The sequence below is a fragment of the Chaetura pelagica genome, unplaced genomic scaffold (assembly GCF_000747805.2).
Source record: "Chaetura pelagica isolate M959 unplaced genomic scaffold, ChaPel_1.0 scaffold220, whole genome shotgun sequence".
NCBI lineage: Eukaryota > Metazoa > Chordata > Aves > Apodiformes > Apodidae > Chaetura > Chaetura pelagica.
In genome coordinates, this window is record NW_009951982.1 from 1,332,717 (window position 1) to 1,347,511 (window position 14,795).

General features: G+C 39.2%; 1 protein-coding gene across 2 annotated transcripts in view; it reads left to right on the forward strand.

Annotated features, from left to right (window-relative positions):
• The window catches only part of GRID2 (glutamate receptor, ionotropic, delta 2), a 716,811-nt gene extending 703,697 nt beyond the window's left edge, over positions 1 to 13,114 (forward strand). For both annotated transcript variants that reach the window (XM_010001338.1, XM_010001346.1), the window contains 2 exons: positions 8,269 to 8,509; positions 12,609 to 13,114. In XM_010001338.1, the coding sequence (XP_009999640.1) occupies positions 8,269 to 8,509; positions 12,609 to 13,031 (664 nt within the window). In that variant the 3' untranslated portion in view covers positions 13,032 to 13,114. The remainder of the gene's footprint in view (positions 1 to 8,268; positions 8,510 to 12,608) is intronic.
• Positions 13,115 to 14,795: the final 1,681 nt, after the last annotated feature.

Below are 14,795 nucleotides of genomic sequence, written 5' to 3' on the forward strand. Positions count from 1 at the left end.
TAAGAAATTGTAATTATTTTTTGAAGGATGTTTGAATTCACTTTTCAGTGCCTCCTGTAAACTTGGTAGGGGCTCTCATAATTTCCTTGGCCAAATTGTGGCAATTCCTTAGGTTTTCCCAGATAGCCACTGTACTGCTGTGTGTAGTTGAAGAGTATCCATTAGTATGGTTTGAGAAAGGCTTTAAAGAAGAGAGATGTTTTGGGGATGTCTCTGGAAATGTTTCTTCTACAAAATGCTTTTGCTTGGGAGAGAACAAATCAAACTAATGAACTAAATTTTAAAGCACTAATGTATCATATGGGATACCTTAAATGTTTTCACTTTCATTGTCCAAAGGGTTGTCTGGAGAGGGCTTTCCTTCATATGACATTATGCTATAAGGTTGGTTAGAGCAGTGTTTGTGTTCAGAAGTACTAATTTCAAAATGCAATATAATTGAAACCCTTTATGGGAATGGATCTGGGAAGCTTTTACTAAAGTAACCAAGTACCTAGGAGATAAAAACCTTTGAGATATTTTTAAATGTCAAATTTCAGACACAAAGCATATTACTGTGATTTGATCTTCAGACTGTATTTATCTGTCTAGCTTCTCCTATTCTATCATCAACTCTGTTCACCTTGGAGATAGCCTTAAGCTATTGGTTTGGGTTCTTTATAATCCAAGTGGTGATATTTAAATCAAACCATGTAAATCACTCAAACACTATCTAAAAGAGGATTTTGAAGGTTTAGGTTTTCATTTTTAAGAGCTTAAAAGAAATAAGCAGTTTAAAAAACTGAGACATTAATCAGCTATATTTTTTGTCATCTTTGCTAATGTAAATAGCAAATAAGTATCAAAAATTAAAGTGCCACCTAGATCTCTTACTTTAAAAATCAGCTGTTCTAGCTGATTTAGCAGGACCTAATGTTATTGATGTGTCTTCTGCTTCTTGAAATGTGGATGTAGGTAGTTTGTATAAGAATGAGGATTTGTGCTGCCTGAAGTATGACACCAAGAAAATATGATAATTTCCAGATTCTTACATTAAAAATAAAGATTTTTTTCCTGCACCCCAATAATCCAAATATCACAGTTTGATTAAGGATGATGCTGACATTTCCAAAGATCACCCAAGGTGTTCCCTTTCTGACTGCAGATATGCTCTGAGTCTCAGTGGGACTGATTGTCTTCTCCTTTTCAGAAGTATGAGACTCCCTTTTTCCTTCTCCTCTTGCATCTTTTTGGCTTGCTTTCATTCTGCCTATTATCAATTCATTGGAGCCCAATTTTGGTGTTAGCAATGGTCATATTGTCATAGCTGCAATGAGTCCTTGACTTTTAAAGGTAACATAAATATACAGAATATATAAAAATTAAAGTTCACTAGTAACCACAGCTCTGAAGATTAACCATGTTAATAATTTTATTTGCCATGTATTTGCTTCTTAGCTGAAGATGAGGCTTGTGTATTCATTCCGTTGTAGGTCAGCTTCAGTGAACTTCATTTATTTATCCTTTTCATTGAACATCAGCAGATGGTCTAAACAGATTAAAGTTATTCCTTATGATCGATCTTTAATATTTTTTTTCCTTAAAAATGCAAACAGTTTAATATTTCATTTTTATGTTTTCTTAATGAAAACTTTTGGTGGTTAATTTATCACTTTGTGTTCAAAATAATCTGAGAATGAGCTAGGTTGAGTAGTAATTGACCCACACAAGTGATACTTTGCATCTCGCTTTTGAAAAAAACAAACTGAAGTACTTTTTTCAGTTGTCTGCTTTCTCCTCCTTAGCAGTAGAGCAGTTCTTTACATGACTTGTTAACCACAGGGCTTTTCAGGCAGGGGACAGTTGACAAGTAACACTGGAGAAAATGTTCTGTCACACAAGATTTGGGGGAGAAAATGTCTGAGAAGTATGTGGTGATTGAAAGGGCACTTTCCAAGCTTTCAATTTTTTATGAATCCAAGTGTCCTGTACTGATACAGAAAAACACCACTTTTGTCACACAGCCTAGCCAGAAGGGTTGGGTTTCCAAGTGTGCTCAGTGTTGCTCTTTGTTGCCTTCAAGTTAATTGTGAAACTCCCGCTGACTTTAGACATTGAGACTTCCTGATTTTGCTTACATGCAGCTTGGGACCTGCAAGTCAAGTCCTCAAGTTGTATGTAAGTAATCATGCTGTCTCCTTGTGTAGTCAACATGTCATTTCTGACTGCCTCTGGTGTTGCACAAGCATTATTGTAGAGGACAGGTTGAAGAAAGTGTTATTTCAGGAAGGAGTGCTATCTCTGATCCACAGCAGTTACGCACAAGATTGCAGCTGAACCTTGGATCTCAGATACGATGCTGGAAGCATGGCAGTTAGGGAGACAGCCTTTCCCAGTGCAAACCAAGGACAGGCAGTGCAGAGCTGTCCTGGTTGCAGGGAGCACATCAAAGTCAGCTTCATTCTTCTGCAGACTCCATGAGTTGTCCTTGCCTTCACTTGCTTTTGGTTTATGGTAATGAAAACAAGAGGAAAATTACACCCTGGGCATTTGTGTGACCCTGAAGTACTACTTTTTTTATAAAGCTTACTAACTGTGAGTTAGTACTGTTCTAAAAGACAACTGTAATACAGGTAGTGCACAGGAACAAATGTAACTTGAAAGTACATTTCTTTGTTTTAATAAGGTTGGCAGCATACTGTGACTTGCTGTAATGAATTAATTTGCTGTTTACCATAACAGCACTGGGCTTAATGAACTCATTATATTTATGCAACTGTCTGTAGGTGTTCTCTTGTAATTTGGGATTTATAAATAGGTGCTTTCTACTGAGAAGGAAAGACCTGCGTGTTGTAGGGCCAGTTAAGCTCACCTCAGCTTTTTCTATATTAAAAGTAAGCAGAAGTCCTTAAATAACTTGATTTTTGTCCTGATTTAGGTTTCTGAATTGATAGTATTCAGCAAAACTATGCAACTTGAATAAAAGCATTACAGAGTAATCCTTATAAAATTCCACCACTTACTTATATTTGTTGTATAAGAAATGTAGTCAATATCTCATGTCTTATGACTGCAGAGGCCATTCCATTTAAGCTTAGCCTTCTGTATTTGAGGGTGTCCATGTAAGCTTAACACAAAAAGAAGTTCACAAATTTGAACAAAGTGATACTAATTGATGGAATTGAAGTCATGAGTGCTGCATCTTCTGAAGCTAATGGTTTATTGCTGAGCAAAACAGAAGGTCAGCTGCTTTCTGTCTTTTAATACTGTTTGATATGCAAATCCTTAATGCTGAACAGCATGTCTGGTTTACTACTGCTTCTTCTATCATATCTAGAAGGTGAGATGCTTATCCTTTTTTTCTGTGTACTGACTTTCCAGTGACAGCAGCATGACAACAAGTGCTGCCAAAGGACAGATTGGAGAGTGACCACCTGCCCACCCTCATGGGGTGTGAGTTAGCCGGGTTTGAATTTGTTTGGAGTCACTGCCAGAAAACAGGCTTTGCAGTTGGACCCAGGGGCACTTTTTTGGTGGGTTAAGTGGTGGGAATGGGTGGGAAAGGAGCACAACTTTGTCTAATCTGGCAGCCCAAGCTGCATTTGGGTGGTGTGACAAGTTTCCTCTCATGGAGTCTGTGACTGGCAGCTCATAACCAAAAAACAACATCCACACAGGAAAATAGTATCTTAAAACCCAGCATTTTTGTTTACAGATATCAAGACCTGTAGTCAGAGGAAAGACTGGAATAGCAATCATCTCTGTCCTCCAAGTCCATGGCTGTAATACAATGCAAAAGTTATTTACTTGGCATCTGGGGAGAAGCTGGAAAGGACCCCTGAGATGCCTCCTACTTGCCTGTCTCTGTCCTTGTTCACTGTTTGCCTCGCCACAAGTGGGACAGTCCCTTCCCCAGGCAGGAGGCAGCAAGCTGGGCCAGGCAGTGGCCATCCCTCTTCAGCACCAAAGCCCTGAGCCAGCCTCAACAGGTGGCACTGATGAGGATGCTGCTGAGAGAGGGGCCTGCTTTGCCAGAACCTAGAATTCAGGGAGATGCAATAGGAGTCAGCATCACTCCAGTTATTATCGTGAATAAGAAAGATTTAGGCAGTCACTTCACTGGAACAAAAATAATCCTTTCATGTGGTTTCCTACCGGTCTACTCGGATAAATTGAAGGATGGTCACAAATCAGCTTAGTTTTACTTCTTGTTTTATGAGAGAGGAACCAAATTCTACAAAGACTTGGCACTAGATTTTGTTTGAAAAGCTCCAGTGTGGAGCTTTTGCTCAAGGAGTTTAACTGGCTGCTAGTCACTGGAGAAGTTACTTGAGCTCTTTTAGCCACCTGGACCCATCTGTAGGCACCAAGCTCTCCCACAAGTTCCCTGGGAGCTGGCACAAGGGCTGGGACCCAAGGAATAGCCCACTAAAATACACAATTAGCCTTTTCTTTAAAAATAAATAAATAAATAGAATCCTTTTTCTTCCCCTTTTCACAGTGGGCACTTGTTGCATGGCTCTGCTCACCTCCTCTCTGCAGCAGCCTGATCTTGGAGCCTAGAGTCAGAGTAGCACCTCATCATATCCTCTTTTTGTGTCAATGCTGATGGTGAAGTTATCACTCTGGAAAACAGGTTCCTGGTGCAGGAAGCTTTTATTCAGTAACCTTCAGCATCTCAGACTATGCATTGGTATTTCTGATCTCATTGTAAGTGTCCTGTCATGTCTCTTGCTTGCATTTGATAACTCAGGAAAAAAAAAACTCAACAAGATAAAAACCATAACCAGTGTTGTCACAGATGTCTCAGTTTTGTAGCGTTTGTGACACCTTGCTATCGTAATAAGTTAGGGGGGTTTTATCTGTGGGCATTTTGCAGGAGTAATTATATTTCATTGCCGGCAGCAAAGTATGTAGTTACTGAGCTGAGTCCCAGCTCTATTCCCATTGATTCAGAAGGATTTCTTCACATCACTGTCAGATTTGGAAACCACAGGAGTTTAGTTTTCTCTGTTTATATCCACTAGACATAATTTGGCATTGTGAATTCAGAGCCAAATCAGTTTAAGTGCATACAGATATTTTCTTTTGTGCAACTTATTAGCTTTATGTCATTGCTTTGAAAAATGTTACTGTAACAGTTTGCCTGCCAGAGAAAACAGTTTAAGACCTGCTCTCTACCCAAAAGCAAGTTTTAAATGTTATGTTTTTCAGACAAATCAGATTATTTCTATATATTCAACTTATTTCAATATATATTTGAGCATATTTTAAGCTTTTTTAAGATTATGGTATGTCAAAACAGTAGAAACCCATGCACCCTACTTATTACTTTCCACCACTCTTACTACTGCCTTATGTGTTGCACTGCTACTCTAGGACAACACAGCAGGCTCAAAAGAGCCAACACTGTCGAGGGAAAGTTCAGTTGTGAAAAGAGGCACTTGCTGGAATCAAAGCATTTAGCATATGATTAGCATTCGGAGCATTTTTTTAATCCATTGTTTAATCATTTATTAAATTTGAAAATCAAATACCAAACTGATTTTAATGTCTGCCACCCAAACAGGTATCTGATTAGAGTGTATAAGGGCACCCACCAGGAGCTGCAGCAAAAGCAGGTATTTTTCATGGCAAGAGTGCCATCGTGTGGGAAGCCCCTGCAGCACGCAAGGAGAGCGGTGCCTACGTGCAACCTGCAGGAAACCTTCCTTCCTCATGATGTTTTTCATGCATTTCAATAAACGTACGATTTTCATTTCTGAAAACGTGCTATAAAAATAAGAAGTTTCCTAACTAGGAACAATTTGGTAGTGTTAAATTTTCTTAATGTGTTAACTATTACTTTGGTTCCACATACTAGTGAATCCAGAAACAAAGTGTTTACAGAGTCTAACAGAAGCAGAACCTCCCTTTTTCAGTATATGAAGTTCATATAGTTCGATACTCGTGCTCTTGCTTCTCTTGATGTGTATTTTATCTTCCAACGTCTGTTTTCAGCTGCAGCTTTAAAAATCTTTGTTATAAGCTTTCAATTTTTCAGGCTTTTCCATGTAATGATACAATTACTGTCGCTTGTTTTTGCGGGTTTTTTTTCTGTTCTCCTTTAAATAATTAAACGTATATATTACATCCATAAAGAAAATTGGCACTAATTACCAGGAGTACAATTAAGAATAAATCTCTTTTAAGGAACAAGCTAAAGTTCAGTGTCTTTATGCAAATTCCTAGTGCTGAAAAGATGTCTTGTGTAATCAGGAATTATACTGACAAGTGAAGAATCATTTAATTAATGAGAAGAGAGCAATCATTTGGATAGTTCATTCTATTACTGACTGAGTAAAAAAGAGAAAATAGCCCTGTGCAGGGATTAGAGCTGCTGATGAAAAATATAAACCCCACAGTGTTGTTATGCTGCTGCCTTGTGTAGATAGTACAGTAATTCCTAAACATAAAGCCATATATGCAAATGCTTGTATTAGGCATCAAAAAATAACCTTCTGTTACTCCACAATAAGTTATACAAAAGGGTTCTGTTTCTGCTGATGATCAGCTGCTCCTGCTAAGCTAACAGACTGGAATATTTGGGCCAAAATGTTCACCTAAGTACTAATGCAGGATGCTAGGGCAGCAAGAAGCAGAATTACAGTGAGTTACATCTGTAAGCACTGTATGGCATGACAGAAAGTAGTGTTTGCAGTCACAGAGGAGTAATTGTGGTGGGAAGGGGCCTCTGGTGGTCTCCAGCCCAGTTTCAGGTTGTCCCTGTTCCTGTCACTGGGTCTGGGTCCAGTTTCTCTACACACTCCCATAGGCAGCTCTGGGTTGCGATGGCTGCAATCCTGTGTATGGTCCCTGTGCCTCCAAAGTTCCTCAGGACATGGATGTCCTATTCCCTTTGGAACAGCACAGAGCTGGACAAGAAGTTCCCATCTGAACAGGTCAGCATCTCAGCCACAGGTTGTCCTCCTAGGTAGGAGGTAGAAACTCACTCTAGAGCTGTGCTGGGGTTTCAGCCACTGCTGGCTGCATGAAGTCTCCTGTTCCTGGCAGGACCACAGCATAAGTTTATTCAAGTGGTATTAGAGATTTAATTATATCTGTATAGAGCAGTTGTAATGTACTACCAAGATGCATTCAAACACTTTCCCATAATACTGTATTTTTCTGAGGTTGAGGTAGACCACTGCATTGAGCTGTTGTGGTAGCCCTGAGTCAGTGGGGGCAGCTTTTCTTCCTCCTTCAATGCCATACGGTCTCTGGTAGCAGTGTCCCAGACTTCTGTTGGTTTGTGTGTACTGGGATTTTTTGCCTGCTGTGTCAAATGATTGCACAAGTAATTGTTTGCTTTTCAACACTGAAATGAAAAACAAATTTATTACATGAAGGAAAACATTTCCCTGTCTTATTCTTTTTAAGTGTAATAATTGAATTTTTTATTTTGGGTAGCCAGATGCATCCAGCTGCTACTCTAGTCACTTCTGGATGTTTTCTTAAAAACATTCTCTTTGGGAATAAATTAACTAAATATGAAAATCTCTTCTTCCAAACAAAATTCTCATTTCTGAAACTGTTCATCCCACAGAAGTCTAGCTAAATATGTTGGCCTTGCAAGCTGCCCAGTAAATCTTTGCCAGTGGACTGGGTATGTAGATGCTGTGAGGAGTAATTCCACAGCAGAGAACCTTCCTACGGAAATTGCTTCCCAGCAGGTTGCACGCTCCCCTTGAGCAAGATTAGTTTAGGTCTTTACTGACTGCAGCTAATGCAGTTCTGTGCTCTCTCCGAAGCAGCAAGTAGGTAACCTGATGAACATCATTTTACAATAAGGTAAAGTGTTTCCTGTGGTACATCTGAACTGTATTTTCTTTTTCTTTTCTTTTTTTAATTGGAATGTCTCTTCTCTAGCAATTAAAATGCAAAATATATATCATCAAATGCCTAATGCACTGCAGAAGTCAATTGACATAGTCTGTGGTGAAAGCCAGTTAAGAAAATATGGTATGTTAAGTAAAACATTTTCATTAAGGGTCTTAAAAGAAATAAAGAGAGACTTGTATGTGCTTTCCTGTATCTAAAGTGGAACATAGATATACATATGCTCGGTCTTACAGACAACCTCATATTCTGACTTTCTTTTGTCCCCAAATCAGTCCATCTGGATTTGTCAGCTGCTTGTCTTTCCGAGAAACATGGGAAGGTTGCAAGTAGTCGGATTACATATTCACACTCTCAGTTGCCACCCCCACTGCCCCACTGTAACTCCTGACTCTATGCTTTCTCCTCAAGGATTTTGGAGCTGCAGCAGAATGGCGACATGGACATACTGAAGCATAAGTGGTGGCCGAAGAATGGTCAATGTGATCTTTACTCATCTGTGGATACCAAACAGAAAGGAGGTGCCCTGGACATAAAAAGTTTTGCAGGTGTTTTCTGCATCCTTGCTGCTGGGATTGTCCTGTCCTGTTTCATTGCCATGTTGGAAACGTGGTGGAATAAAAGGAAAGGCTCCCGGGTTCCTTCAAAAGAGGTATTAGACCCTCCGTTTCTCCTGGGAAATTTTCATGTCTAGAGATTGCTGCCTTGAATTTCTAGCATTAGAGAGGGTGGGGAAACAAATTCAGAGAAATTTACTTAGCTGCCTGATTTTTTTAAGGTAAAGGTTGTTCCACAAAATCTCTTTAGCTATTCTTTCTAGGAAAGTTGGGGGGGGGGGGAAATATATATATATGTATATATAGATGATGTATAAATATGCAACTATTCTGAGTAAAGCACAAAGTGTGACTATAGAATAGTACATTATTAATACATCAATATTTAGTTCATATTCTCAATGGTGAGAGCTAATTCTCACCAGCAAGTTTAAAGATTTCTTGGCTGTTTCTTGTAAAAAACGTCCCCTAAGCTCAGTGGCTGAGTCCTTCAAAATGGATTTGCAAAGTTCAGCCCTTTAATCAGCAGTTAGCTTCTTAAATAAGCTTTTCCCATTATCAGAACTGTTAACCTCTTGAGACTTCCATGAACTTCAGTTCTTGTTATTTAATCTGAAGTCCAGGGAAGCAAGAGTATGTTAGATTTTTCATATTCAGGCCAGATTCATTTCTGAAATCTATTACAGACTTGTTTCAGAAAGTCCTGGATGAAAACCATGGGGAGATATGTTATTTTACACCAGAGATAATTTTGCTTCTAGACCGGAGTGTGTAATGCTTTCCTTCCCATGGCAATCTACCTGACCCTTTACCAGCTATCTGAGCATTGTGTGGTCTTGCAAAAAAATTCTTAACTTCATAATGGAGTCTTTAACTTTACAAAATACTAGGAAAAAAAAGAAGTTCTAAAAACATAGTTGGCAGCAATTCCCAAAGCTGAACCTATATATGAGCTTTAACGTAGCACTATCAGTTATAGCTTTTCTATCTGTGTAGCTTAGACACATCTGTGTACTTTGTGGGGTATTGCTGTTAATTTGTGTGCAGTGGTCTCACCTTCTCTGCAGTTTCTCCATTGTGTTTATTCTTGCTAATCTAATGCTGTGTAATTGGGCAGGGTCAATTACACTACCTAATTAGACAACATTGGCACTGATGCTAGAATACGTTTAAACTTTTCTTGCCTGTTTTAATTCCCAAGCTTTTTTCATTCAAGATCTGGACCGGACCATTATTAAAAGAAAAAAATAAATAAAATGTTGAGTCTTTAAATTGGGTTTCTCAGGAATAGAAACCATATAGTTTCATTGGGAAAATTATTTTAAAACCCTAAAATTTACCAGATTGCTACTTACTCAAACTTTCAGAACTTCATCTTTATCTGGTGCAAAACATAAAAATAAATAACAAAGGAAAAAATATTTATTTTAGATAACTATAAAATTTCCTATTTCAACTTTCAAAGACAGGGAAATTCCAGTGTATACTTGCCACAAATGGTATCATTTGGCCTCCTTGATTTTTTGTATGTGGTCATTAGCTTAGCACTTCAAAGTGCATCTCAGCACTAAATTGAAAAGCTTGGCTCAAAACTGAGTTTAACATGGATGTGTGTGCTGAATGTTCCCACTATCCTGGATGTGGGAGTCATTCAGCAATGAAGTACATCTTAACTAACTTTCTTAAAATTCATTTTAGCTTCCATGAAATCCATTGGCTCTTCCAGGCCACTAGTCCAGAGTCGGGGGTCAGATTGGGCCAGTTTGTGGTCAGCAAGCCAACCCTTTTACCTAGTGGCTGCCATCTTGTGCTCCAGAATGCAAGCATTTATACTGAAAAAAAGTTGTCTTATGGTTGCGAAGATAACATTTCGGTCGCGTACCAGAAGTAATCCATTCAGTGATGTCTGCCTGAGTCTGCAGACAGCCTTAAACAGTAGCTCTGAGAGAAGTATGAACCGCCCCAGTAATCTCAATGGGATGTTGACTCTGAAGCCTGATGATAATTTAAATGTGAAAACTGCTGAATATTTCACTACTGATCACACGAGAGAAGAGGAAAGATCATATTATGGAGATATGCACAATCTTACTGTGAGTGGGTCTCATTTTGGTGTATCAGTTGGGTGGAGATCGGGTTGTGGGCAAAGCATGGGAGAATATCACCACTTATATACTTTCACCGGTCTGACTCTAGCCCCAAATGCATCTCTGTAAGAGAAGAAAGAGGAATATTTTGAGTAACTTCATAGAGGCTCAGAAGTGCTGAAATTCCAATTGTTTCTTGATTGATACTTTAAATTACAAAGTATTTGAATGTTTTTCAAAATTTAAAAAGATAAACAACAAAAAGCCCTCAAAAAAAACCCAAACAAACAAAAAAAATAACACACACAAACCCAAAAGCCAATGAAAAAACAAATTTAAAAAATGGAAAAATATTTAGGACTGTCCCTCAGAGACATAGTCATGACTTGCACGTGCGAACAGAGCCTCTGCATAGTTCTTTAGCTTCCAATGTGGCCCCAGTTCTCCTACATCCATATGCAACTCCAAAGTTTTTAGGAGAAAGCGTTTGGTGAATGCGTTTGGTTTTGGTGTCACCCTTGTGGTTGTTATGTGCATCCATGTCTATGTCCACCTGTGAATAAACTATAGTCCAAGAAATGAGCACTGCATTTTTTACCTCCTGTGATGAGCTCAAACCAAAGCCTCTGTGGTCAGCGATCATCCAGTCCCTGGGAGATCCCTGATGCCCTGTTCCCTGCCCCTTTCCTCCCTCGGTTTGCGTCCCTGTTCCTGGCCTCTGGGGGTAAAATCCCAGTGAGGAGCTGGCCTCTCAGTCTCCTCCTAGTCGGGCTCTGTGTTCAGCGTGGTACCAGTGCAAATATTCGGTGATCCGTTTTGCTAAGTAGATGACCTCCTGCAGTTTGTTCTAGGTGTGGACTTTTTCAGAGAGCTTGACTTCATTCCTAGACAAAGGAGGGATCTCAAGCCCATTCGGTATACTAGGAGTTTTGCCATTGATTCAGGGAGCTCTGGATCAAGCCAGTCATTGAGTTGCAGTAATCAAGGCTGGAAGTCATCAGTGCACATCTATCGGCTGCCTAATTATCCTCTGTGCTGTCCTAGAGTGTGAGATATTTCTAGTGGCCTGGAAGAGCCAGTAGATTTCACAGAGATTAAGGTAAATTTTAATGTTAGTTGAAATTGATTTTTGTTCTTAATGAGCTGCATTCCCTAGACTGAGGGAACACTCCTGTACATGTGTACTTAATGCTGCTTTGAATTAAGCTTTGCAGTTCAGTAGAAGTATGTATGTGTGATGCAGGTCATTTATTGTGTCAACTGGGACTTTCTCCTCTTTTTCAACTTTTGTGCATTTAAATTCTCAATTAGAACAAACAAACTTGTTTACTTGAGTTCTCTGGGAGGAGAAATTTGAGAAGAAAAAGGTACAGAGGTAAGAGGAGGGATGATACATTAATAATAAATACCCCAGGCCACCTTCTCTTCTTCCCGCCCACAAAACTGTCATTCCACCAGAATCAATGGAATTGCTTCTTTGTAGGTAAGGGGAGAATGAATCCCTCTGTTGGCATCATCATTTAAAATTGCCTGCTGTACTTCTTTATGTGTGATGTCAATGAGTCACCAGCACTTGATTCTTTTTGTCTAAAAGATCAGCTTTTCTACACCACAATTTATATTATAAAAGCAAAAAGCAACCTGAGATGATTTTAGCCCTTCCTTAAGCCCTGAGGATGACAAAGACAGCAGCCTGATCCCTCAGAGCCTCCCCCCTTGACATCCAGAGTTAGTATTGTCCCAGGTGTTTGAGATGATGCTTTATTTTCATGGCACAAAGTTTATTTTCATTCCACTGTTGCTAGTACCACTCACCTAGCTCCGAGCCTGGCTTTTTTCTGATGGAAACCTACCAGTAGTGCTTGGAGTTTTATTTTTCAGATTCAGGGTTTGAAGGTAGCTTTGGTATAAGGATTTGCCTTGGTTTGGCTGAGCCCACCCAGCTTCAGGTAGTGGAGGTGTTTGCTGGTGGCATTCAGAGATGCCAGCAGCCACCTGTAGTTAATCTTGTATTGTGCTTCCTGAGCAGTTCTGACCTCACTGTGAAACTTCAACCCAGCACAAAGGGTGATGGTGAGCAGTGCCTCTTGTTTTTCTCATTCCCCAGGATGACAAGGAGATTGACCTGGAGCACCTTCACAGGCGTGTGAACAGCCTCTGCACAGATGACGACAGTCCCCATAAACAGTTCTCCACCTCATCGATTGACTTGACCCCACTGGACATTGACACGTTACCCACACGTCAGGCACTGGAGCAAATCAGTGACTTCAGAAACACTCACATCACCACAACAACCTTCATACCAGAACAGATCCAGACTCTGAGCCGCACACTGTCTGCTAAAGCCGCTTCAGGTTTCTCCTTCGGCAGCGTGCCCGACCACCGAACTGGCCCTTTCAGGCACAGGGCACCCAACGGTGGCTTTTTCAGAAGCCCCATCAAAACAATGTCATCTATCCCTTACCAACCAACTCCTACTCTGGGGCTGAATATCGGTAGTGACCCAGACCGAGGCACCTCCATCTGAGCATCAGACCAAGTTTCTTCACTGTTTCTTTTTTAGGACTCCCTTTGCAAGGAGCAGCTGTAATATTATGGGACTAACATGGATGTAACCCTTTTTCTTTTCTTTATCTTTTTTGGTTTTGAGGTTCTCTTTTTTTAATTTGGGGGGTTATTTTTGATTTTGTTTTGTTGGGGGTTTTCTGGTTTGGGGATTTTTTTTTCTTGTTATTTTTATTTTATTTAAGAATCAGAATGATTAGTAACAACTCTTCCTCCTCCTCTGCTTTCTCAGTCTGGTCTCCTCTGTCTCCCCTTATTCTCTTTACTACTTGAATCACTTACTCTTTAGTATATCACCTCATTAGGTTTTGGTTACTTCAGGCTTTTCGTATACTTTAAATATAGGGAATGTGCTGCAATTCATGCATAGAAAAACCCTGAGGATTACTTTACAGAAGGGCATTTGTTCCTCCTCTTCCTCCACCGACTTTTTTTACTATAATTGCAATAACTTTAGTCCTTTTCATGTATTCTGATGCATCCAGTCAGCACTTCACTGCTGTGTGTCCTTTTAACTGTGGACCAAAGGCAAACCCTGCAGTTTAAAAAAGGAAAAAAAAAAAAAAAAATTAAAGGCAAAAAGAGAAAAAAAAGGGAGGGGGGGAAAGGAAAGCAAAACATATGAAGTGAAAAAGACCGTTCAGGCCCCATAATAGGAGAATGCAATTTTGTAGGATTACCAAAAGCCATTACTATGCCAGTAAAGACTACAGTTAAATCTACTTTTGCACTGCAACAGTGCATATGACCTTTATGTGATTGTACAGTGTTAAAAGTTTTTCTTATGTACAGTGAACTGTATCATATGGCAGAAGCCTCTGCACTTCACTGCTGTGTGTCCTTTTAACTGTGGACCAAGGCAAACCCTGGCATTTAAAAAAAGGAAAAAAAAAAAAAAAATTAAAGGCAAAAAGAGAAAAAAAAGGGAGGGGGGGAAAGGAAAGCAAAACATATGAAGTGAAAAAGACCGTTCAGGCCCCATAATAGGAGAATGCAATTTTGTAGGATTACCAAAAGCCATTACTATGCCAGTAAAGACTACAGTTAAATCTACTTTTGCACTGCAACAGTGCATATGACCTTTATGTGATTGTACAGTGTTAAAAGTTTTTCTTATGTACAGTGAACTGTATCATATGGCAGAAGCCTCTGTTGTGTTAAATAAATTAGTATCTCATACATATATATACATATATACACACAGTATGTATATATATACACACACATGTATATATAGCTATAAAATGGCAGCCGTTGCTATTGCAATTCATTTAATAAAGCTTTAGTAAAAATGTGTTGTATACAGGAAAGATGTACAGTGCAGGGGGTCTTTTCATTTAGAAAAGACTGGTTGCTTTAATATTATTCTGACTTGCATCGTTTGCCAACAGAGCATATTTTATACTTTTTTTATTAGAACATCCGGGGCAATTTAACATTTGTACCTAGATGTAACTCCTTTGGTTAGGTTTTGCATTGGCTATTGAGCATTCTATAAGGCTAACCTTGATAATTTTACTTTTAATTAATTAGACAAATGGAATTCTCTCTTAGGTATACCACATTCATGAACAACTAATATAGCTCTAGAGAAGTTTAAGCATAGATCAAAGGTTAATAATTTTTTTTTTCCAAATCAATACAGTTGATCAATACATTAACGGTGTTAGTGGAGGAAAAAAAACCCTCAAGAAAGACACATGTGGCCTTAATTATAATCACACAT